Source organism: Prunus avium, chromosome 8 (genome assembly GCF_965620075.1).
Source record: "Prunus avium chromosome 8, drPruAviu1.hap1.1, whole genome shotgun sequence".
Lineage (NCBI taxonomy): Eukaryota > Viridiplantae > Streptophyta > Magnoliopsida > Rosales > Rosaceae > Prunus > Prunus avium.
The window spans coordinates 22,439,038-22,466,217 of record NC_142291.1 but is presented as its reverse complement, the minus strand read 5'-3'; the positions used below and the strand labels follow the sequence as shown (position 1 = coordinate 22,466,217).

General features: G+C 37.6%; 2 protein-coding genes across 8 annotated transcripts; one reads left to right on the top strand and one right to left on the bottom strand.

The window, feature by feature from the left end:
* Nucleotides 1-3,001: 3,001 nt before the first annotated feature.
* LOC110752910 (dentin sialophosphoprotein-like protein) lies at nucleotides 3,002-15,669 on the bottom strand. Of its 7 annotated transcripts, none has more exons than XM_021953667.2 (8): nucleotides 15,486-15,669; nucleotides 13,978-14,089; nucleotides 10,262-10,836; nucleotides 9,784-10,132; nucleotides 8,316-9,026; nucleotides 6,071-6,219; nucleotides 3,437-3,572; nucleotides 3,002-3,346 (listed from the first exon to the last, which is right to left on the bottom strand). In XM_021953667.2, the coding sequence occupies exons 2-8, from the start codon at nucleotides 13,999-14,001 to the stop codon at nucleotides 3,248-3,250; spliced, it is 2,043 nt and encodes a 680-aa protein (XP_021809359.1). In that variant the 5' UTR covers nucleotides 14,002-14,089; nucleotides 15,486-15,669; the 3' UTR covers nucleotides 3,002-3,247. The 7 variants fall into 7 exon arrangements, with proteins under 7 accessions (XP_021809359.1, XP_088101404.1, XP_021809362.1 ...); XM_088245278.1 differs by lacking the exon at nucleotides 15,486-15,669 and adding an exon at nucleotides 13,723-13,835; XM_021953670.2 differs by lacking the exon at nucleotides 13,978-14,089.
* A 7,584-nt stretch (nucleotides 15,670-23,253) lies between these two features.
* On the top strand, nucleotides 23,254-26,708 carry LOC110752918 (annexin Gh1-like). Its single transcript, XM_021953685.2, has 5 exons — nucleotides 23,254-23,375; nucleotides 24,375-24,520; nucleotides 24,905-25,132; nucleotides 25,707-25,919; nucleotides 26,421-26,708. Exons 1-5 carry the CDS (start codon nucleotides 23,300-23,302, stop codon nucleotides 26,706-26,708), a joined length of 951 nt encoding a protein of 316 aa, XP_021809377.1. The 5' UTR covers nucleotides 23,254-23,299.
* Nucleotides 26,709-27,180: the final 472 nt, after the last annotated feature.

Below are 27,180 nucleotides of genomic sequence, written 5' to 3'. Positions count from 1 at the left end.
GCCCAAATCCAAGAAGGAAGCCCAGTTACAGCTGGACAGCCCAACAGATAATTCACATCTCCTAAATGCCACCACGCACCATGCAGAAGCTATGGGACATTTGTGGGAACCGAATTAAATCAAAACCCTAGGTCAGATAATTCCTTCCATTTGGGGATTATTTGACCTAATTGGAAGTTACTCAACCTAAGTGGGAGTTACTCAATTTAATTGGGAGTTACCCAATTAAATTGGGAGTTACCTAATTAAGTTGGGATTGATTTGATTCCTACCACAATTAGGGATTTGATTTAAATCAAATAAATCAAATCCCTAATTAGTCAAATCTCGCCAAATCGGAGAGGAATAATTCCTTTCCATCTACGGAATTATTCCTCTGAAACCCTAGCCTCCGAGGCCCCTATAAATAGGTGGCTACACACAAGGGTTGAGGTACGTCTAAATTCCTACTGAAACTCTGCAGAGATTATCCCTCACAAACCCTAGCCGCCATACTCTCTCTCCCTTTTTCACAAGGCTCTGGCCACCCAGTTTACACCTTACATATATATCTCCGTACCCTATTTAGCTAATGCTTTCTTACAAAACACTTGAACTAACTTAGGCATCGAAGGGCCTTTGGCCAACACCCCCCGGGTGTGGTCCTCTTATCCGATTTGTTTTGCAGGGAGAAAGAGGCCAGCGTCATCGTTGACCCTGGATGGCCAAGTCGGTCATGCCAAAGCTTAAAAAGCTTTGGACCACTGAACTTCTGGTTCATCACGATATTTGATTCTATTGCACTTATAGTATTTAGTGCATAGGTTTTAACCCTATAATGATAGGTATAATTGAGGAATTACAATGGACTTATGGTGGGCATCCATAACCTTTGAGTTTACAACAAATACTATGCTTTCTTGTTTTTTAGATTGTTCTTATGTTTTTGAAAAAAAAACAAACAAACATCAAAAGAGTACCCCAAGGTTTGGGGTCATTCTCAATATTGGCCTTCGGGTTTCAATTTCATCAATTTACACCCTATGGTTTTCAAACCTGACCAATTTAAGCCTTCCGTTAAATTGATTGTCAGATTATCCGTTAAGTGTTGACGTGTCATTTGTAGGGCCACTTTTTTGGCTTAGTTGGAAGAAAATATTAGTAAAATATTAATTAGAAATCTTAAATTGAATATATAATTTAAAGTAAAAAGAAAACAAACCCCTCTCCCGATCTGCCCCTCCCTCCCAGTAGCACCACTTCCCCACCTTGCCTACACCTCCACCGTTAACCCAACCACCCTCCCCACCCCCAGCCGCGCTCGCACCCTTTCTCTTTCAATCTTCTCCCTCTCCCTCTTCTTCCAATAAAAATGAATAACTTCCAGAGCAGTCTTTTCAAGAGGAGAGACATGGAGAAGAGAGAGAGAAAGGGAGCGAGCACGTCTGGGGGTGGGGAGGGTGGCTGGGTTGACGTGACTGTGGAGGTGGGTGGGGAATAGGTAGGGTTGGGAGGGAGGGGCAGATCAGGAGAAGGGTTTTTTTTTTTTTTTTTTTTTAACTTTTAAAAAAAATTATATATTCAATTTAAGATTTCTAATTAATATTTTATTAATATTTTCTTCCAACTAAGCAAAAAAAATGGGCCCTACAAATGACACGTCATCATTTAACGGATTTTCTGACGGTCAATTTAACGGAAAGCTTAAATTGGTCAGATTTGAAAATCACAGGATGTAAATTGATGAAATTGAAACCCGAAGGCCCATATTGAGAATGACCCCAAACCTTGAGGTACCCTTTTGATGTTTGTCCTGAAAAAAAATACAAAAACAACAAAAAAGCAACAGAAAAAAAATGCCTGACTAACCGGCATCTATTCGCAAATGCCAAATTAATTTTTTTGATGAAATGCCAAGTTAATTAGTAGTATTACCAAATATTTTCTGTTTTTTTTTTTCGGGCAAGTACATTTACTTTATTACAGGAATTTGGGAAATCAAATTTCGTGAAAAAGCACACCACTTTCTTTATCTCGACAGAGTTTGATAAATCAATTGTTTACTTCGAATTTGCTTAGCTTTGAAATCAGACCTGCACATTGTTCTAACTTGCGAGTGTGCCACTATTAGCGCCAAAAAACCCTAAGGAACTTAACTTCTAATCAAAAAACCGTGAATAATGAATTCCATAACTTCTCTATGTTGGAAATTTTATATTATCATATCTCAGTCACTGCAGCTCAATAACCTCTTGAATTGCCTACTTCTGTCAACATCAGTCCCATATGAACCACGGCTAAAAAAATAAAAATAAAAATAAAAATTCTGACCATTTGGACTGAACCAAGGCTGATGCAGAAATCCAGAGTTTTGGAATGCGAAATAACGACAAAAATGGCTCCTCGTCGACTTACAGAGCCTCTATTAGCTGCCAAGGAAATCCCCAGCTACTCCAACTAGCTCGAAGCCTACTACTAATGTGGATGTTGAACTGAGGCTCTCAAGGCTGGCCAAAGTTGATACAGAAGATTAGCTCACCTGCACCACTTCTCTCTACAAACATCACCAAAGTCAAGAAGACTATAATTAAAGGCATGGTTGACCACCTCAACTTTGTTCAAAGAGGGGTCAAGAAACAATTGAAGCTTTAAGTTTGCTCTCAAGCTGGCTATGGCAATTAATGTTTCTATCTTTGAGGCTTGCACAACACTAGTCCATGTGGCACCTCTTCTAGCTTAAGTTTTGCTCAAATATACATAGAAGAAGAAAGCCATATCAATCAGCCTCGAGTGCAGGCAAATTCTAACCGCTTATGCATTGTGAGCCCCACATGCATCAGCGGTCCAGAATCACATGGGAGCATAGGCTACAGACCTTAGCACAACTCTTACACAGAACGATTGCTGAAACATCATAAGTACGTACGTCCAATGGTAGTCCGTGCTGATAAGTGCAGCAAAGAGTACTGTCAATCAAATGGATAGCAAGTAGATGCTCCATGCCAATAAATGATTGGAACAGTTATATGACTTGTCAGTGACAGAGCTGATAAATAATTTGTATTGAGATGGGCGTTACAGGCTTACACAAAGAAGATCAAATACAAATTCACTGAAAACCAAAACATGGAATTAGAACAGGCTTCCATGTTGGGCATGATGAGATGTCATCCATAACACGATGACATGTACCAAATTCAAAAAGATATACATACTTTACTACTACATCTCTGTGGATGCTCACCTTACTGTATATTATTATTTGTTGTCACTCATCGCCGTCTTTTTTCGGATCACTGACAGCAGTTCCCTCAGGGAAAACCTGTTTTTCAGGCATTCCAGGCGTACTATTCACAGACCCCTGAATCTGTCAATTGGAAACCCACAGAATGAGCGTAAATACAAGACAGCAACTTTTCATAATATAAAATCTTCTTAGAGGTTATAAAAGGCTTACCAAGGCACTAGACCTGAGAGATAAGGGATCATTAGCAGGTCGTGCAGATGGGTCTTTGGGCCTGTGAAACAATAAGTGCGCAATGGACCGATCTATAGGGTTTGTATCAGTTTCCACATCCATAAACGCAATGCACCTGAACAAGATAATTTAAATCAGAAGAAAATATATATAATCTAACTAGGTTATTTTGTTAGTTCCATGTCGTGAGAAAAAGGGAGAGCTCTCATGTATTTTCAGAATACATTTCAGCCATGTAAGAGCATACCCAAACACAATAGAATGCTCTCAGGAGAGCACTTTACCTGAGAACCTGACTGGCCTGCCCCAACCTAGACGTTTATGGATCAAATTGAGTTACTCATAGGATCTTAAAACTCTAAACCAAAAACAGAATTAAGCACACAATTAATTTGTCCGGTTCCAGAAGGTTGATCTTAGCCAATCCCACATCAAGCAGATGTGACACATGCTTTTCTTTACCTTCTAAAATGTTGCCAGTCCTAGTGATATAATCCATCCAAAACTTGCTTTGCATTGTTTTTCTGCCTTATTTTTTTTATCAACTAAATCAAATTGTATTAATAAATGGCAAAAGCCTAAACAGCCAACCAAAAATGCAGATACACAGACCATACATCTTAAAAAGTAGTAATTCTACAAACTCTCCTATCAAAAAAGTTATTCCACAAACTCTCGGAACTCACCTATGTTAATACATTCCTCGCATTTAACTTCCAAAAGACGCCTAGAAACATAGCTGTTGAGCTACACAACAAACAGCTCTTTGTCCTAAAAATTACACCCTACTCATCTCCCTCCAAATTGTCCAGAAAACTGCATGAGGGGTGGTACTGCAAACCAACTACACATTTTGTTGGGTGAGCTACTGATCTTGCCAAGAGAAAAATAAAAAATTAATAGTTGGCCGCGTATTATTCTTCTGCAGAGTTTTTAAACCATACTTGGTTTGCATACAAGGAAACTTAATTACATTATACACGCCTGCGAGTACAAGTCGGCTAATTATATAATGTCTAATTACAATTATCGAATGCCTGATTCCAGGATTCCAGATGTCATATGTCAAAACTCCTCCTCAAGCTGATGCATAAATGTCTCAGATTCTACTCTTGAAATTCCTTTAGTTAGGCTACTAGCAAGTTGATCCTCTGTTCTCACTTATGGAGTGCAAATAAGACCAGTAAACTTTTCCATGATATCAGCATGTTTAGTTCAGTTATGCCCCACTGGATTATGAGCAACGGTAATACCTGCTTTATTATTGCAATAAAACTTCATGGGGCCTTCAGAAAAAACTCATAGTTCTTTCAACAAACTCAACCACAATAACTCACATATAACACGAGCTATCACTGCTTCAATACTAGATCTATGAACACCAAATTGTCTTTTATTGCTCCTCTCCTAAAAATGTTTCAGTCTATTGTACAGCCAGCCCAATCTGCATTAGTGTATGCTTATACTGCCAAATGATCATGTTTAGAGAGTAGCCATCCCTTTAAATGATTTGGCATGACGTCCTCATCAGAGCGGATTCTCCTTTGAGAGCCAAGATTTGCACAGGTTATGTTAACCCCAATCAGGTCAAAAGTGGTTTAAAGATCATTACATTTCATTCCAACCCCACCCAGTCTGCAATATCTCCTTTCTCACTCGCACAAGCCTCTCTCCTTCCCCTTGTCACACATTGTTGACTATTGATACCAGATAAAAGACAACCACCTGAAGATTGAATGATGACAACAGGAAACCAAAAATTAAGATAACACACGCCATTTGAATTCCTTTTGCAGGTGTATCACTTTAAACCATTCCTGAAAGCAATGGTTGGATGGCAGTACATAGGTCACTAGCAAGGATGACAAGGTTTTGGTGTATTGATTGATACACTCTGCTTATATAGATGGATTTTGTTGACTTGTTGTATTCTTTTATCTTGTATGGATGGTTTTATCAATATAAACAAATTGATGGACTATTCTTTAGAATGGTAATTGATGTCATCGCTGAAGTTGCTCTCATCAACCCCTCTCTTGTACCATCATCGACAATGAGGGAAAGCCGCGAGTGCGAAGGCGAGGATGGAAGCTCGTGCAAGAAAGACAAAGATGAGAAGGGAAGACGATCGTGCCAGTTAGAGAGAGTGGACTGAAAGATAGTGGACCGAAATGTAGTGATCCCCAATAATGACCTTAAACCACTTACTGACTGGATTTGGGTTAATTTACCGTGGGTATCTGAACTAGTGGAGATTTCATTTTTTACATAAACTCTTCCATGAGTGTAAATATTCTAAAACCTTTAGAAGTATGAATAAATAAGCACACATACAGTAAGTAAAAACAGCGGTCAAAAATAGTGCACTGTGCGGGAATGCACAAGTAGTAAGCTAACTGGAATGTCTTGTGAAGATAGCAATACGGTATGAGTAGAGTCATAAAAGATTCAAGCAATGTCAATGTACCTAGTGTTTCACATATTTCATGAACATACTTACTTAGGTAGCAGTATTATATTCTGTAATGTTCTTTATGCACAGGTAGTAAACCAGTCAAGGAAAATAAGAATCAGAACAAGAAAATAACAGAACAGTGAGAAATAGTGACATACTTGTCTGTTTCTTGGGCCAACAATACTCCATTTGCTTCTCTACTATCTATATTGCCACTTTTCTTATTTGCACAATTATGCCTCTGTTCTGCACTCTTTGCCAAGCGGTACAGACTATCCCTTATGACCAGTTTTGTCCTGATATCCAACTGAAATCCACAAGGTTCAGTAAATATAAGAAAGCTTAACCACAAAAGAAACTTTTCTATCAGTAGAGTTTTAAATGCACAATGACTTTACATCTGTAAAATCTTAACATAGAAGTCTATTTTTGTGTTGACGTTACTACTAAATCAATTAATCATAAAGAAGTTTCACTAAAGTACTAATAATATTATGACTTTTTCCAGACAGATGCATTTGCACAACTCTAATTAAAAAATATAAAATAAAAATAAAAATCAGAAAAAGTAAAACACACTAGAAGAGGGTTTTTTTTTTTTTTTTTTTTTTTTTTGGTTCTAACTAGAAGAGATTTTGACTTCTCCACAAATCAACCCAAGGTACTCGTAAATCATAATATGTATGCTTGTCCAAGTTACCATGCACTTCAATTTAAAGTAAATATTTACGTTGCCAGCAGACACAAAGTACTAATTTTCGGAGTACCAATCTCACATAACACAATAACAAAGTAACAAAATATATTGTGGCAAAAGGCTGTTGCCCCATTTTCACAAAACCTCACTCTTTCTCCATAAAACTCAAAAAAAGACAAGATGAAGTGAAAGAAAGAATCCCTTTCGACATGTTTGTCCCTGGCCCAAACTAGAGCCTCTAGACAACTTTCGCATTCTATCCATTCCCATGCAGCCCATACTTACACCGCAATTGCAGCATACCATACAGACCATACAGGATTATTGCCTTGGAACAATTCTTACTAAGCCAAAATCTTGGCCAAATAGTTGTTCATCCTGGACATTTTTGTGTCCTATTACCACTACTGTAGTGAAGTAAAGTTTTTTAAGCAAAACAATTTGTTAAGGGATAGAATGAAAGAGTTCCTAGATTTGGCATTTCTCTATGGTAGCATGAGTAAGCTCTGCCAAAGACAATCTCTCCACCATACCCCCGACTGCCCCAAAATTTCACACCTCTCCGTGGAGGATTTTTTATTAAAATAAAAGGAAAGTTGAGATAGACAACTAAGAGGAATTTGGGATTAGTACTTTATTCTGAGCATTCACTAAACAATGGCTTCTACTTTTATCTTCATATCTTCCATTGATTACTTTTTACAACTTAAGGTCACATTTTCTTTGAGGCCATTTACTTTGGAAAGATAATAAATTCATACCAAGCTTTATGCCAAATGTTTGAGGCTGAGTAAGTGATTGAAAAGGAATGCTTTCTTTGTTATCCATTGAAGACGCTAAGAACCTATAAATTTTTGTTCATTTACCATCGCTCCCAAAAGCTTAAGCTATTAGGATGTAGGCCAACAGTTATTTTATATTCAACAAAAACTTTTCTTTTCCCAAGTTTTGGGACAGCAGGGCAACCTCATTCCAAAGAAGAGCATCTTAAATTAGGGATTCTGCTTCATACTTCTTTTCCCTTCCAATCCATAAGTTTCCTTGATATCATCATTCTCAAATATAGAAATTCATGATATCCACCTCATATTTGTATTGTGTGTTGGGTTTTCCAGCAAATGATGAGTTTCCTAACCTTACTAGAACTAATAGTCTTGGAGGAAGTTGCTTTCCCAATTGAAGAAGGTTTCATATACTTGATGATGAATTGCTTTCCAAATTGATGAACCCCACTATCATGGCTATACAAGGAGAGCAGCTGTGCTCGTTTACAAGAATCAGAGAGCAAGAGAGAAAAATATTCAGAATACCACTCAAGGAGTTAGAGAGAGAGAGAATATTGAAGGGCAAAATGTGTGTGAGAGAAGAAAATAGGTCAGAGTGTTTCCTTGTTTTCTTCTTCTTGTTCTTTCTAGTCGTTCATCAGGCCTTGAACCTAGAGGCTTCATAAAGATGATTTCTTGTAGCCATTATTGATATAGTGGAGATTTATTGTTGCTGCCTTGTGGACGTAGGTGCATAGCTGAACCACGTTAATTCTTGGTGTTCTTTATCTTACTTATTTGCTTTGGTTTCTTGAGTTCGCTTGTCTTTCCTGTTCTTAAACAATTGCACAACATTGTGCACTGGATGAGGCACTATCAGGAAGTGCGTGTGCAAGCATGAATTTAAATTAAGTGCATGTAAAGTTCTGTAAATTACTATACCTGCTCTGTCACTTGTTGAAGCTGGCGAAAACTAGTTGCTTCTAGTGATATCTCATCCAGCACAGAGCTCAAGCAAGAGCTCTCCTGTAGATCTGAAGAATCAAATTCTGCTTGCATTCCTATACTGGCTCCTCCTTCAACATCACTATGGCCTTCAGTCTCATTTGCAGATTGCTGCACTTTCTTTTGAACTGAAACCGGATCACAATATGTCTCTGGATTTTCGATAGCCAAAATGTTAAAACATTTAGAAAATGGGGGTTCAAAATCCCCAGACAACAGTTGCTTTTCTTGCTTTACTACAGAAGGAGCATTGAATGGACCACAAGAACTCTCCATGGACAGTACTTTATTTGATGGGTAGGAAGTCTCCTTCAGAGAAGGAGATGGGTGGACATTATTGTCAGATTGGGTGCCAGATACAGTTGGGCAGACTGAAGTTTGATCTGATGGATGACTATAGTCCAAGTGCATATATGGAATATTTTTCTGCATGTATCTCACAGAATCAGTTACTGTTTTTTGTTTATGCTGAAGAATGGCAGGAGTAGAATAAACTTGACAGGATGAGTCTGCATAGGGATGATTTGCATTCTGAAATTGGTTCAGGTCACTGTAATGAGGAAATGAACCACCATTTTCTACATATCGGTCTATTCTTTCCCCTTCTGATTGTTTGTGGTGCTTTGGCTGCATTTTATCAAAATTAATCTGTCAGCAAATATAGAATCTGTTAATGCTACTTTTCTGAGAACAGTTTGCTACTGCATCTAATGTCACTTTGGTGCACTGTGGTGATAAATATGTAACTGAAAACTTTTTGATGTTCACATGGATAAAGCATTTAGAGGTTTGCCGAAGAATTGCAAACACCTTTCAAACACAAACCAAAAACTTCTAACAATTCCATGCCCTAAGATGAACCACACTGATGGTTGTCCAAAGACAGAAAAAAGCATTATTGGAGGCAAAAAAAAAAGGGGGATTGCAGTTATTTAAGATTTCTGTGAAGCTAAGCGCAGGTTCTATGCCCATTAGAGAACTTCATATACTATGTTCACAACTATAAAACTATGTAGTCATAGATATTGGATACACATTGACCTGCAAGGTTCCATTTCAGAATCTTTTTCTTTTTTTAATAATCAATTTGCCATGCTACATCATTGAGGACAGAATCAGCTTGTGGCTGGAGGGGGCTGAAGCCAACCCCAATTTATTTTTATATTTTATTTAGTAATTCTCCCATGTAAATCTAGCATGACATTCCAACTAATTCCCAATCGTAGCCAATCTCGTCCACTCACAGCAGACCCAAAATTAAAAATGTAGCTCCACCACTTTCGAACTCAATACCACCAATGATATAAGTGTGTGAAAATGTTATGCAGGATCCTTCAGACATTCACCAGGAAAATACAGTATAAAATCCAAATATAGTAGCCTCTCATGCAGAGACCATACAAACCTGTTCTTTTAGCATCAAGTCGTCCTCTATTTCAGATTTTGCATCTGAGCCTTTCACAACTGATAAGTGGCCAAGAGTAGCCCGGACACCAGCATCCATACTTGGGGAACTTATGTTGTCACCCATGGAAGTCCCTTTTTTATTCAGACCATTGGTTAAAGGATCCACATTTTCCAGCTTGGAAGCTTCACCGTTTTCCGAGAGACTTTTTGCAGTTGCCTCTGAACATGAAAACTCGACGCCAGACTTCAATGCATCTTCAGATCCTTCAGCAGAATTTGAAGATAAAAACCAGCACAACTCATCTTCATTATTGAGACTTCCTAGCCCAAATGTTGAATCACAACTTCTGCGACAGAACAAGAGACCCATATTACAAGTTACAATCCCTATCTGAAAAATGTATGTACTGTATGTAACACACAAAAGGAAAAGATAATAAAGAAACTACTGTAAGAGAAGCAGCCATAGTGCCTACCTAAACATCCTGTCAACATCCTCAAAATTTCCTATATCTGGCCAACCATAATATAAAAGATCACTGCTGTCTCTGTCTTCACGATCATTATCCAAGAAGCTGAGGTCATTATCTGTTTCGGATATGTGATTTAGAGGGTAATCATATAAGTTATTATCAACTACAGTACATCCGTCACCCATGATATTGTCGTTGGCATCACTACCGCTTGAATCTAGATTACCACTTTTTAAACAATGGTTGGACATCCCTGTATCATCAGATGCTATGCTGGTCACTTCTTTGATTGAGTCACCATTACATGAAGAAGCATACGCACCATCAGGTGTGTTGGACAATGAAACCTTTTCCAGCATGGTACTCTTCTTAGTCAGAGTTGCTAAGTTTGCTTTCTCCTTTCCTTGAAGTTCAGAAATAGTTGCACAATTTGCATTACTTGGGATGCCAATTAGATCACGCCTTGGTTTCTTACGACTATTACCCTCTACTGGAAACTGATCATCATGCTCAATGACAGGATGAGGTACTATATGGTCATCACTCTCACCAAACTCATACCACGCGTTATCTTCAAGCTGTAACATCAATGGCATCAATTTAGATGTAAGACAAAATAATCTGGAAAAATAAAAAGCATCCATCAATATAGAACGGAGTGGCAAACCAAAAACTTAATCATTATAACTTTCAGGCAAAATTTTGAGTCAGAGCCAAAATAATTCACAGGGAAAATATGTACATACTATCAGGAATCAAACTCCATTTAACAGATTTCAGATGTGGCGTAACAGAAATATAGCAACAGCAAAATAAGATGCTTGGAAAATGAAACAAAACCTTTTAAAACACTATAGAAAATTAAATGTTCTGAATGGAAAATTAAAGCTGTTCACAGGAAAAGGTATTTTTCCAGTTTATGATTCAATATGTGAGAAGTAAGCCGCCAAGACCCAAAGCATTACCCAGCTTTTAAAAAAATAAATAAAAAAGGATTGTGGCTAATTGTTTTTTGTCTGTCACATAATGGAATGGAAAATGGTTAATAGCCCAACTTTTTCTCCCAACTTTTGTTTCCCAACCTATGTGGCCCTTGACATGCACACTATATCATTGCATTGGAAAACTCACCATGTTGTAGCACCCAATGGAAACATTCCCTGTTTTTTGGGAAAATGAAGTTGGTATGCATAACATTGTCCTAATGGAATTGTTCAATAACGGGAGCTAAATGGTAAATGTGCTAACCTTTTTTTATCTCAACCCCATTTATCAATGGCTACACATCTCTGTTACGGAAGATAACCAAAAGAATGAATATGAAAATAAGACACCTTAAAACATCTTGACCTTTTTTTTTTTTTGACACCCAGAAAACCCCCCAATCCACTTTGCTGATCAGATTGAAAACTGGGCCCCCACCTGCCCTACAATCTTTGAGAGGCACAAAACACTGGCAAATAGCTAGGTAGGTACCTTTGAGGGTTTTGAACCTCAGACCACATGGAGCAAACCAAGGGCCTGACCAATTCCACTAACCCCTTGTTGGTAAACACCTTGACATTTATGTTCTAAGTTTATTAACTGTAAAAGATTTAGACAACCAAAATGAAAATTCCACTACTTAACGTAATTTTGAATAACTAAGGAGTGCGTAGTTCAAAAGGGAACACAAAAAATTTATCACCTCCACCTGAAATAAAGGTTAAGGAGAAAAATGAAAGAACCACAAGGTTTATTTTATTTTTGAAAAGAAGAAAGCTATATCAATGAAAGAGGTCATTTCAACCAGTGGACAAGGACTTGGGGATGATCTTCTCTTCATAGATAAACTTGGGATTTGCGATCCCAAGTAAGATCGGTTCAGGACTATGGAAGGGGTCCGTACCCCCTTTAGGTTAATGCGGGAGTTAATCCCATAGAGATAATAAATATTTCGCCTGTAAATTCAATGGGATGAATTACATCTCGATGATATCAAATCTCCAAATCATTCTCTTGAAGCCCATCCTAAATAACTAGAGAAAATAGATAGATGGGAGATGGAAGAGAATAAAGTCACACAAAGATTCTGGAATGACCCAGCTCAATTGGACTCCCTAAACAGCCTAAACCAGAATGAAGATAGTGCTTGCATTTCATAGCCTAGGTTCAGAACGCTTGAGAAAAAATGAATTAATCTCATGAAGATATAACAAGACGCATATGAGAGGCACTGTGATGTCATGGAAATTCACAAAGTAGCTCATAAAAAATACATATGCAATTAAACTTGACCAAAAAATGAAGTGTATCTAACTTTTGACACATAAGTAGTCGAGTGGTCCTACCAGATATATAATGTTTCTGCTCTTCCACAACACAAACAATACAATCTACATGTACTGTTCAAAAATAATAAAAATAAAAATAAATACTGTTACTAGTATCAACTCAAACAATACAAACTGGATACAAAAACTCCACCACTCCATACAGAACCAAGACACTTCCAAACAAAGTCCGATCCATCCTTGACGTTAAAACAACTAATCCTAACATATTCAGGCCTTCCAATCTAAAAGTAATGCAAACAGGCTTAAATCCCCAAAGACAGTAGAAACAGAATCCCAACTAGATGAGTAGAACTTTCCTCTATGGCACACGTTTGCTTCTTTGGAATATTTTCTTGATGCAATGTTTTTCAGGTATTGGATATAAGAACACTTCTGACCCAACAAAAAAAGGATATAAGAACACTCGTCCAATCACATCTTGGTAAGTACAAAACACAGGAAAAGTATCCCTAAAGCAATATGATACTACTAAAGCATGATATATATATATATATATATATATATCTTGAATATTCCACAAGAAATTGCCTAAGCCACAGAAGTTTGAAAGGAAAAAAAAAATGAAGTTAAACAGAAGCAGCAACTTTTGATGTCTTATGCTCTTGTAATTAAACTGTGAAATGCATATAATATAAAACAAAACAAAAGGCCAAAAAAGAAAGGGGTCAACATACTAACTCTATCAGCACCATGTTAAAAGTGAAAATGATTTTGGGATGAAATAAAGTAACAATTGAGAGTCAACAAATATAAAGTAAGCCTAATTTCAAAAAGACCTTGTTAAGGAAAAAGGGAGAGAATAAGATGCATTAACTATAATCCTAGAAGAATAAAAACAAACTACAAACCTTAACTACAAGAGAAAACAAAATCACTTAATTTAGCAAACTACATCGTGCTACTTAAAAAAAACTAGAAACCCAAGTATTCTAAGAAACTAGTTATAGTTTTATCCTCCAACATATCCGACTACATATAAGGTTTAAAACATGACAAAACAGCCAGTAGAAACCCTATTACAGATATTTAACAATGAGAATATGTGGATTGTCATCTTATAACAACTCAACTAGAGCGTATCTGTGTCCCAATATTTTTTGTTTTAGGTAACCCTTAATCCCACCCTACCATAAAGAAGGAAAATTCAAAATACTCTGAAGGCAGGATTCAGTCCCAGGCCCCTTGTGTGATGACAAGAACTTTACCGACTGAACCAGCTGGCACCCTCAGAGTCCCAATATCTATCATATAATAAGCACACAATTGCAACAGAAATTAGCATAACCTCAAATTGAGTCTCAAGTTGAAACAATCAAAAAGTATTATGCAGAAGTTCACATCAACCAACCACATGCTGTCAATAAAAAATTAAAAATTTACTACCTCATACAAGCATAAGTCTGACATTCCGGCACGAATTTCTACCCTCCACTGAAGACACAATTAACTCTTTTATCTGATGTCATGTTTGTGAAAAATATATGTTCGTGCCTTTCTACACCAGCAAAAGAACATGGAAACATATTATAAAAGCATCAAACTTGCAGGAGTATTACCACTCATAATAACAGAAAAAGAAAAAAGAAAAAAAAAAGCAATACAAACAGAGGAAAGAGAAACATGTGAAACACTCTAAACACTCAACTCAAATCAGTGATACAATGGTAAGTAAGTTAGTAACAATCATGATAATCCTTATGAGCTACGCAACCCTTCACTTTCTACAGTTTTCAGCAAAGCAAATCATCAATTTAGTTAAAAATTTCTGAGCTAGCACCCAAGAAAAAAGGAAAACAAACCCAGTTAAATTTTTAAGTAAACGTATATGTTAAATTACTTGAGATTCATGGAATATAATCATCCATCAAAAAACCAGAAATTTCATAGCAATACAAATATGTTTGTTACCAACCTTGCTTGGAAAACTCCGCATACCAATAGAACTTTGAAAGAACACAACTAGAAAGGAAAGTAAAAAAAAATACTCAAACTTGAATTTCTTAAGAAATCTCAGGCTCCAAGTTTATTTGTGATTTTGGATTGAATGGGGAACAAACTAAACTTAGTCTCAAATGATGAAGAACATGAGGCCCAGTTTTTATAATTCTTCTCATCTCCATCTTGCAATGGATAATTTTTCTAATAAGAAAAAGGCACAAAAGTTTTTAATATTAATCAAAACATAGCGCATAGTTCATAACTTATTATGGGCCCATAAAATTTTGGGAAAATGTTGGTCAGGTCATAAATGTTGATGTAGTTTTAAGGTTATCAGTATAATAGTAAAGATTTAACTTTAACCTTGTTGTATTTATTAAATATGATCCAAGAAAATTAAACTTCAGTCCACGTTTTGCCTTTGAACCTTAGGCCTAAGTAAACCCTTATTTTCCAACCAAAAAAAAAAAAAAAAAAACCCTTATTTAACTGAGAACACAAATTCTTTTCTCAATCATTTCAAGCCCCAAAAATATAGTTCTGTACTTCATTAGGAAAAAAAAACAGTACGGTAAGGGACAGATTTACAGATCTGTCCATCATCAAAATATAGTTCAAAAAACTGAACCATATTTTCAGAGGTAAAACTGCTGCTATTTTTACTCCCAGAAAACTTCAAAAACATTCAGCCACAAGTAGAAATAGTGTTAGAATCAGGTGAATTCTTTTTCCTCTGAGTTTTGAGTTCTTAATAATTAAATTTAAAAACAATTAAAAATAATCATTTCTCTTATAACATTTTCTCAGCAACCAAATGGAGGTAATTTCAATAACCCAAAAAAGAAAACCATACATGCATAACTAAACTGCAATTAAAAATAGAAAGTTGTAGCTGAAAAAATAAAAAAGTAAAGCAAACAGTAGATGTTTCCAACAAACACTATCACACTCACCTGGAAATGGAATTTTTCTAGGAAAATATAAACTTTCCCGGAAAACAAAACAGACGGGCGATGAAATCACAAGAAGAGAGAAGAGCTTTTTAGCCCTAATTTGGGGTTGTTTTTTCTGGGAGGTTACTGAGCAGAGGCGTCCTCTCGAGCAGAACAACAAGAAAGAAAGAAGGTATCAGAGAATTGATTTTTTTAATTTATTTATTTATTTACTAATATTATTTTATTGATTTCTTGGATTAATAAAATTGAGTCGCGCACCAGGCGACACGTGGCGAGGAGATCAACAACGAGGAGAGGGTTGCCATCAGAATTCGTGGACGAGAGTTGGGCGATGAGATCCGATCAGTTTCTGCAGTTCGATTGGTCCACGTAATTTAGTAGTTTCTGGAACAACGACTCTTGGCTGGGTCCCACTGAATGTTGTGTGGTTGTGATGGTGGAGGAAGCGCGTGGTTGAGTGGGTCACGTATGCTTTGCATACATAGGCACTGGCCACCAATTCTCTTGTCAATAGTTTATTCACTGATGAACTCGTGGAAAATGATAAATAAATGGGTTTTATGCTGGAATAGATTTCAACTAAAACAGCAAGGAATTTCTAGCTCAGGTGATTAAGAAGCATTCAGAAGTTTAGTTTCCATTCCCGCCATCTCCAATATCAATTTTATGAAAAAATCTTGATCAAAATTTTTATTCATAAACAGACTTATGGTGTGGTTATTAATCCGGGTGAGAAGGAATTGAATTGGGGAGACTCAAAATTTAAATTCTTAGTGAAATTGTTCACTAAATCATGTGGAATTTGGGATAAGAATGGTACTGATTTCTTATAAGTTGTTTACCTTAAATTTTCATGAATCGGAATTGAAAACAAGTTGATTACTAAAATGTCCTTGTTGTTGGTTTAAAGTTGTTAATAGGCCATATCACCGACCCTGTGGCATGGTGCCACGTGATCAGTAAAATAGACACCTTCATAAGTCGACCCGACCCGACTCGCCAGGATGAGTCACTACCTCAAAAGCAAACTTGCCGACTCGATCATATCACAAGCCGTGCAAGACCCAAGGTCGGCTGGACAGCATCTGCTCACGGTCAGAACCACTCGAGCAGTATACTAAGGCGGAACATCCCAAGATCCTCCTTAGTCGAACCTAAGAAGCAAATCAAACTAATTAGAGAATCTAGGGAAGATCGCTTCTCTAAACAAGTTAAACCACGTGGGTTTCAGGACAAGAATGAAAGGGAGCACTTAATGCACTTCAAATCCAGTCCAGGTGTCGTCCGATTGCTAGTCCTCAGAAATCAGCATGGTGGCTGACGCTTACAAGCTACTCTCCTATCCTAGCATGGGGAGTGGCTGAAGATCTCTTCTAGGCTTAATTTAAAGAGATATGGTCCCCCTCTTCCCCTATAAATACCCTTCACCCACATTGAGATGAAGGTAATAACTCCATCTTTCCAGAAAACTCTACTCATTCAAGAACATCAGTTTAGCCCCCTAACTTAGGCATCGGAGGAGATTTGGCTGGTACCACACCAGCTCCCCCTTTCCATAGTCTCTTGTTGTTTAAAGTGTGCAGGTTGTTCAAAAAAACCAGAGGAAAGACCTCCCAATCTAGATAGCTCGCCGGAGTTCGTCCATTCCTGGTTGTTTAACCTATTTATTGGTCTTGACCCAAGCTAGGTCCCCAGCTAACCGGGGAGACCATCCACCCGGTCAACATTTGGCGCCATTTGTGGGAAGATTGCTAACATAAGTCACCAGAGGAGGGATCGCCTTAATAGCCTGGAGGACAAGATGAGCCGAGTCTTGAAGGGCTTAAAAGACGTCCAAAATCTCAACAATAGCCTTCACACGCAGAACAAAATACTACAAGAAAGTCACGTCGACCTGGTGAGGAAGGTAGACTCACGATAGAGGAACGACCAAAGGCAAGCCAACAAGGCCTCGTCTGCATCAATGGAAGCCGAGGTACTGAGGTGAGGAACTACCTACGCTCGAATCATACTAGAGGAAAAAAGAGCCAGGTAGGAGCGCAACCAACACTAAGTAGAAAACTTACAGAATGAGAAAACCACGACTGGCACGAGCGGAGCCGAGGAGGATGTCAATGGCATCACCTCCATGCTAAAGGATCTAGTCACCTGCGAGCTAAGGAGCGTGTGGGATTGGCTCAAACAGGTGGAGAAATCGAAATACCCAGAGGGCTGGAATTCACCAAGGAGGAAATCTTGTTGCCTTACACCCGTGACCTATTGGAGACCAGGGTGGTGAGAGATTCAAAGGCCCCAAAAATCCCCTTATACGATGGAATGACCAACCCATACGACCACTTGGATAATTTTTGCTATGCCGTGGAGGGACGCGTGGCAAATGAAGCAACCAAACGCCACATGTTGCCAACAACACTCAAGGGCCCCGTCACAAGCTAGTTTAAGAGACTTGCTCCATAGTCAATCAATTGTTTTGCCGAACTAAGAAAGGTTTTCCTAGAATGATATATGATCATTTCTGATCGGCTATATACCGCGAATGACTTATCGACGGTTAGACAACGACCAGAAGAAAAACTTCGGGATTACATCACCCGATTCAACAATGAGTATGCATGGTGTGAGGGTTGCGACCAGGCAACAACACATAACGCCCTGATGGGAGGATTTCAAGGCAGGGACTTCTTCTTTTCCCTCACAAGGAACACCTTCCCCAACCCCCCCCCCCCCCTGGCAATTCATAAAAGGATCTTCTTCGCAAGGCTACCGGCTATGAACTAAGGAAGGCAATTACAGGGCCAAATCTGGAAGCACCAAAGCCGAATCATCCCAAGGAGAAGAGGTCCAACGACTACGCGTATGATCGATCGATGAAAAGGAAAAAGGGCGAGCCTGGTACCTCAACCTAGCACCAGGAGGCTCGACCCAAAAAATATAATCAGTATACCAACTACACCCCCCAGAATAAACCCAAGGAAGAGATCTTCGCGGTGATAGCCAATGAGCTCCTTAGCCCAAGGAAAATGAGGTTCCCATACTAAGAAAGGAGAAACAACATGTAATCAACTCAAAGAGGAAATTAAAGCTTTGATCATGCGAGGGAAGTTAAAGGAGTATGTAACGAGGCAAGCCACCTCCCCCACTGACCATGCGTGAATGGACATCGACGACAAACCAAGAACGTCCCGAGTGTTCATATCAACCATCTCAAGGGGCCCAACCTTAGCTGGGAACTCAAATTGGGTTGTCAAAAGCTACACCCGGGCCTACCGACAAGTGATGATCAAGGTCGTGTTTGTAGGATCAATTGAGTGCCCACCTAAATCCCCCAAACTGGCATACGAGCTAGTCACATTCACAGAGAGTGATGCCATGAGTATCACTTTCCCTTACCACGACCTTTTGGTTATTACGGTCGAGATAGCCTATTGCGAAGTGGCTCAGGTGTTCCTCGATGGGGGTAGCTCGGTCAATATCATTTTTCTTAATGTATTCAGGTAACTCGGAGTTAGTGAAAGTGTGCTCAACTGTCGGTGTCCCCCCCTGGTCACTTTTGGCGGAGGACACATCCAGACCCTCGAACACATGCTCTTAATAGGCGTCCATCCCAGGCGCATTAGTATCACGACAGACTTCATCGTGGCGAAAGTCCCTCATCATACAACGTCATCCTAGGTTGACCGGCAATTGGCGACCTCGACCTATCAATCAATATGCGAGCACTAGCAATCAAGTTCCTTATAAATCCACAATTGATGGAAGACTTGGAATAGGTAACGCTTTTTCCTAATCACCTAGATCGGCTTTTAAAAATTCATGCCGCAAATAATGCCAAAAGTCCACCAAGAACTCGTGAAGTTCTTAGGGCAGAATGACGAGGTATTCGCATGGTCCCATGACAATATGAATGGAATAAGCCCTGATGTAATCACCAATTGCCTCAACATTGACCCATAGTGCTGACCTGTTCGGCAAAAATGTCAAGCATACAACGCCATTAGATATGCTCCCATGAAGGAAGAAGTAGAAAAATTGCAAAGGAACAATTTCATTCGTCAGTTAGACTACCTTAGATGGTTGTCAAATGCGGTCATGGTTCGAAAGACCTAGGGAAAGTGGTGAATGTGTGTCATCCTCACAAACTTCAATAAGGCGTGCCCTAAGAATAGTTTCCCCTTGCCAAGAATCAACTAGCTAGGGGACGCCACAACAGGGCACGAATTACTGAGCTTCATGGACTCCTACTCCGGTTATAATTAGATCTGCCTCCACCCATCTAACCAATAAAGCACGTCATTTATCACCGATCATTGTGCATATTGCTACGAGGTCATGCCTTTTGGGCTAAAAAATGCAGGGGCCGCCTACCAGCGTTCAGTGAATCAAATGTTCTCCGAACATATAGGCAGCAACATGGAGGTGTATCTGAGCTAACCTTCAAGTCGCAAATCTGGCTAAGACTTTCGCAATCTTGAGAAAATATGGAATGAAGTTAAATTCGTTGGGGTCAGCTCGGGCAAATTTTTGGGCTTTATGGTTAGCCACATGGGGATTGAGGCTAACCCGGAAAAAAAATTCAAGCCCTTGTAGAAATGGCTCAACCAAAGGCTAGGAAGGAAGTTCAGAGCTTGACAAGACGAGTAGCGGCACTAAACCTCTTCATATCCAAGGTAACCGACTGATGCCTCCCGTTGGTTAAGGCCCTCAAAGACAATAAGAAAATGGGTGATTGGACGCTATAGTGCACCTTGGCATTCGAGAAGTTGAGAGCACACATGGGACATGCTCTCATCTTGTCCAAACTAGAGGCTAGGGACATACAAGCGTTGTACCTATCTGTATCACCCTCAGGGATTAGTTCAGTACTCACCCGAGACCTCGACAAGGTACATCACTCAGTGTATTACGTAAGCAGAGCCTTGCTCGATAAAGAAACTCTTTACCAGGAAATCGAAAAGCTTGCCCTAGCCCTTATCATCTCGGCTCGAAAACTAAGACCATATTTCCAGGCACATTCTTTTATTGTTTTAACTAACCAGCCACTTAGCCATGTTTTGCGAAAACCTGAAACGTCGGGTCAGCTAATGAAGTAGTCGGTCAAGTTGTGAGAGTTCGATATTAACTATCATCTGCGTATTGCCATGAAGGCACATGCCATCGCTAATTTCATCTCAGAGTTTACACCATCAGCATCTGTTGCAGCATTTTAGTGTGTGGTGGTGGATATATGTGATTGTTTTGTGGGTGTGGCTGACAATTGGGTTTCTTGAGAAGTATTTCTTAGCTAAGGCAGATGGGATGGTTGGGTGGATATGGTGGCAGGGTATGGTTGTTTAGGGAAAAGGACGAGTTAGTGGTGGTCATGGTGGGAGAGGTGGCTAGGCAAGATGATGTTTCATTATATACTTCTATTGGATCAAGCTTTTGTGTAGTAGAATTGATAAAGTGTTCCAAAGATGAAGCCATTTTAGCTACTGAATTAGCAAGAACATTAGTTGTAGCTCTTTTTTTGGTGGCGGAATATCAGAAGGTTTTTTATTTCTTCTCTTTGGACAACTAGAGCTCGGTGAAACATCATCAACCTGACAACTCTCAAAACCTTGAGTATCACCTTCCAAATCAACAATATTATTGGGATCACTCTCAGGAGTCATAACCTCAACAGCTTCTGCACATGTTTCAACACCCTCTCCAATAGCTTTATCATTGTATAAATCCACTATATCATCCCAGTTTGCAATCACTTTAAATCGAAAAGTTATAGCATCTTCATGAGACTATCAATCGTAACTAGACTCCTCACCATTGGTAACTAGACTCCAAATAACTTTGATGACCATGAAAGCTAGAAAATGAAGTCAAACTTGCTATAGTTGGAAATCACAGCTATTTATTGCATGATCACCAGATTTCTTTTCTACTACCAGGATATTTGTACTTATGGAACCAATGTTGGAGGAATCTGGGCATTATTGCTCACTTCAGCTCAATTTTTTGCAAAAGGAATGATTATGAGACATTTAGGAGTTAATAAGCAAGGAGTCAAAAATCATCAAATCAACTGGTTGACAAATCTTTTTACCACTTGTACAGTGATGAGGGATTAGTCCAAAATTGGAAATATCCAGCATTATTCATCAACGCATTTTCTCCTCTAAATACAAGAGTACTTGGACTAGAGAAAGGACACACAACCAACCAACCAATCAAACAAAAACCCAATACAAACAATTAGTTCAAAACTGACCAAAGATCATACGATCTGGCAATTACCAAAAGCGAGCAAGCAATCTTCCTCAAGAAGCAATCCAACTCAAAGAAAAGCTCAGGCAATCGAACAGAAAAAAAAAAAGATTCTTTTGAAATCCAGATAAGGTATTCCAATCAGAACTCAAAAGTGATTAATTTCTCTTACAAATTTGGTTCAACAAATTAGATAAAACAGGCAGAAGTCAGGTATTTCATCATATGAAAACCTCAACAAAATTTACAAAGACATCTTAATGTCTTCAAGTTGTCTAGAAAGCTACTAGATCACTTAAAATCAACCAGAACAGGTACCAACCTACAGTTCTGCTTACCTTTCCAGCCTCCACATGGCTCAACTTGTTTATAGCTCTGCCAATCTCAACATTGGTATCGATTTTCAGCTAATCTCTACTGGTTGTAGGTGCGAACGTGCAATTCCAATATAGAAACATCCAGTCCAGCCAAAAGAGACCCAGTCCAATCTGATCTTAAACCATCGTTGTGACTGTATTTTAAGCAGAAGTCAAAGTCTAAAAACTCTGAGGCCTATCCAGACCTAGAAATTCATTTTACGCTTTGTATTTCAAGCAGTTTTGCCTAGATTAGTTTGTTATATCTCCATAAATTCGTGTATTTTGCTATACTTACCATTTTTTCTAGATAAATTGTGAAGTCCTCACTAGTCTGAGGCATAGAAAAGAACTCTCTTGGGAGGTTTCCCCACCCAAAATCACAATCGTTTGTCTAAAGTCTATTACTTGGGGCATAAGTATATAAAGTCATTCAAATATGTTAGAACTCTAATTGCTAACTGTGGCATGCTCACATAAAAGAAAGTTAATCCAAAAACTATTAAATGGTTAAAAGATTAATGGGAAATTTTACTTAGCTTACAAACATGCTCAAATATAAAAAGGGTAAACAGAAAGAAACTGTGGTGGTCTATTTTAATGAGGAGCATCTATGTAAATATCATATAATTGAGTTTATACAATTTGTCATGAAATTTATATTGAAATGAAGCTTTGTGCAGATGTGTATTGTAATAAATTGTCAGATGTAAGATTTATTTGGGAGTGATTTTGAATAGGTTAATAATCACTTTTATGGAGAATCAGTTCTTTCATATAATCATTCAAGTAGTTTTTTTTTTCGCTAATATTTAGGTAGGGAGAGGGGTGCAAACTCACACACTTTACAATGTCAAGCCTCGAACCTAGGATTAGGTAGGGAGAGGGGGTGCAAACTCACACACTTTACAATGTCAAGCCTCGAACCTAGGACTATAGCTAGGTGGAGACAAAGCTCCTTACCACTACACTAGTAGGGCACAACGGCAATCACTTAAGCATTCTTAAGTAATACGTGTAATGTAAATACACACCATCAGCATAAATAGCAATTTAGATCAACGTAAATTGAACAATAACCCAAACTTGGATTAGTAACGCTTTGACGTTTATAAGCCAACATATATTCCTTTCTTTTTTATACCCACCCACGCATATATAATGGCATTTTCAATTCTCTAACACACACACAGATTCACCGTCACCAGAACAAAAATGGCTACGTTTGCAGTACCACAGCAGATCCCTCCGGTGGCTGAAGACTGTGAAAGGCTTCGTAAAGCTATGCAAGGTCATCTCTCTCTCTCTCTCTCTCTCTCTCTCTCTCTCTCTCTCTCTCTCTCTCTCTCTCTCTCACAGTAAAATGAATCAAAAATGTGCTCTATATATATGGAAAGATCCAAAACATTGATACTGTAAAATCATTATTAGCAAATGCTGTGGTTATTTCTGGATCTGTTTTCTGTTGATTTTTTTCTTTTGTAATTCCTATGTGAATCACTTTCAAAAGATATAGTATGATCATATGGTTTGATTTAACCTTTTCTTATTTTATTTTATTTTATTTCCATCGAATTTGGATCTTTTTCTATAACAGAAACCATATCACATGCTAAGTTCATGCAAGTGGACAATGTCAAAGGGATGTTTGGATGAGAAGATTTAAAATGTGAGATTTAGATTTGACCCTTTTCAGTGTTTATAACCTTTATGAACAATGTTTTTTTAAAACAAGGAAATATAATAGGGAAGGAGAGGGAATCTAATCTAGGGCCTAGAAATATAAGAGGGGAGGAGGAAATCGAACCTAGAACCTAAAAGCTTGAAGAACTTTTAAAATTATAGATTTGAAAGAACATTTATGTCTCCGTTATTTGACATCTCGTAATTGTTTTACAATAACAAAAGTTTATAAATAGATTTCACCAACATAAGAAATTAATATTTCTAAAGTCTTATTATGAAAATTTACAAATTGCTGCAAATGGAAATCCTTAATTTTTACTTTTTCCATCCAAACTGTTTAATCTTTACTCGAATTTCAATTTCACGTATCCATATTTTTACCATTTGGTTTTTTTCTTTGTATTGTGTAAATATATGCGCATGGTTTTGTTCCACAGCCTCATGGTTTAAGCTGGTACCTTAAATAATAAACCCCCACACAAAAAAAAAGGTAATATATTGCAGGCAGATGTGGATTATATGCCAGTTTTTCAGGACATTGTTTACAAAATGATATATGCATGAAAAGAAAAGAAAATATTTACAATGTTGAATTATTATGCAGGGTGGGGAACAGATGAGAATGCGATCATATCCATATTGACCCATAGGAATGCGAGGCAACGATGTTTGATACGACAAACTTATGCTGAGAAATATGGAGAGGATTTTTTCAAACCTCTACAAGACGAACTTTCCGGTGACTTTTTGGTGAGTTCCTAGTTCTCCCGGCTTCATCATCAATTCATTAAGTAGGATCGGTTTTGAGATTTTGAGCGTCCTGTCTGAAACTTAAATTGGAACCCTCACTTAATCTAATAAGAAAATACTCAAAAAATCATTTGCCGTAACTTAATGTCAAACAATTTTTTTTTAAATAACTAAAATTCATCATCAATTAGCATAAAATGTCAATCACAAATCAAATTCAGAACAATTTTAATATCTTCATTTGAGAAAGTTAAATATTAGTATATATACGGTACAAAAAACGAAGTAGTATATTATATATGTACTTAATTTTATATATATATGTATATATATAATTAAAGTAGCTAATTGCATGGCTGTCTACGTATACATGTATGCATGCAGAGGGCAGTGCTTCTATGGACACCACATCCAGCTGAACGTGATGCATTGCTAGCTAACGAAGTTACCACCAAGAAACATTCAGCTGCCCATAATCATTTGGTTATAATGGAAATAGCTTGTACAAGAACTTCGCGAGAGCTTTTCCAGGTGAGAGAAGATTATCATGCTCGCTACAAGAGATCTCTCGAAGAAGATATTGCTTACCACACAACTGGAGATTTTCGCAAGGTACGCAAGGGCAAAACAATGAATTTTCATAAGAATGAGCTATATAATATAATATATTTATATATTTCGTTTAAAGAGCTGCTCGGATTAATTAGTGCTCTACAATTTCTATTTCCTAGACATCAATCCATTAATTTTGAAATTTATGTATAAAACCCAAATTCAAACTAAAATGCCCCGCAAGATATCAAAGGTCATAGAACTCCTACATGTTTACATTGTTTACCACTAGACTTTAGATAAGTCAACCTGACGTTTTTCAAGCATGTCATTAATTAATACTTCCTTATTTATACGTAACACTGGATCTTGTCAAATAATCCGACATCGTAAGGTGATTATGTGCTTACATTGCAGACATGGACTAGAAATTCAGAAAAGAATCAATCTAATTAATATATAGTGTAGAACTTGATCTAATTTTATTGTACTTGCCAACTTTTTTCTAGGTTTGTTAAATTTAAAGTTACATTGATTTATATAAAAAAGAAAAAGAAAAAAATGTTTAAATTCATATTCTATTCTAGATTTTTTATTCTAGATGTATTGTTAATTTTTGTCCTTGCGTGGCAAGCTATTGGTACCTCTTGTGAGTACTTACAGGTACGAGGGAGCTGAGGTTGATATGACGGTAGCGAATTCAGAGGCTAAAATACTTCAAGAAAAAATATCTGAAAAGGATTATAATCATGATGAGCTCATCAGAATTTTAACTACCAGGAGCAAAGCACAACTGAATGCAATATTCAAAGTCTATAACGACCAATTTGGCCATCCTATCAACAAGGTTCTACTAGCTCGCTATTTAATAATATTTGCAAAATTATATGCACCCGCAGTTTTTATTCGTACTCTAAAATAGTCATTATATACTCGTTATTTATTTATTATTAAAAAATAGTGCATGATGACAATTTTAGACTGCCAATAGTCATCATACTATTGACATATATGTTTAACTTAAGAAATCTCAATATATATATATATATATATATAGACAATCCATTAATTAATTAATGGTGATTGTATGCGCACACATGTTTTTTTTTATATAAACGCTATTTGGGGAGGAAAATTTGAATACAAAAACTCATGTGCATGAATAACTGCTCTTAATTAATGGAGCTATAAGCCGGTTGCGCATACACACATATGTGTCCATTGATGGCTATAGCAGTTAATGTTGAGGAAAGAAGAGAAGATATAAAGGGAGAGTGGTAGGAGAAAAAAACGTACATGGTATGGAAGCAATATATTAATTTATCTTTTGCTTTTTAAATGATTGAAGGACCTGAAGAAAAAGCCGAAGGATGAATACCTTGGGTTAGTGAGAGCCACCATAAAATGCTTGACATGCCCGGAAAAGTATTATGAGAAAGCTCTCCGGCTATCGATGAAGGGCCTCGGAACGACGGAGGAGACTCTGACCAGAGTTGTAGTAACTCGGGCGGAGGTTGACATGAAGAGTATAATGGAACAGTATCAACTCAAGAATAGTGTCCCTTTGGTTGAGGATATAAAGGGTGATACTTCTGGGGACTACTTGGCCACGTTGCTTGCCTTGATTGGTCAATGATCATCATGATGCATGAGAATGAAAATTATACTAATAATAATCATAATAATATATGTTGCAAAACAAATTGTTAATTTTCTAATAATAAAAATAAATCTTCTCTCTTTTTCATTTTTTATCAAGCTTGTCTTATAATCCAAACTAGCATTCGGTCTAGTTAGGGGTGAGCATCGGTTCGAAACCAATGGTTTTTTACCAATCCAATCCAATCCAATCTTCTATTGGATTACAAATTTTACAATCCAATCCAATGTGTTTGGATGTCAGGATCCAATCCAATCCGATCCAATGTACATTGGATTGGATTGGATTGGATGATCGGTTTGTATGAAAAAATAATTATGATAACAAAAACTTCATAATCTTTCATAACATTTAATTCAAAATTCAATATGATGAAAGATATGACATTAATATATTAATTTTTAATATAAATTAATATAATATTATATTTAATATGTTAACGTTTTGA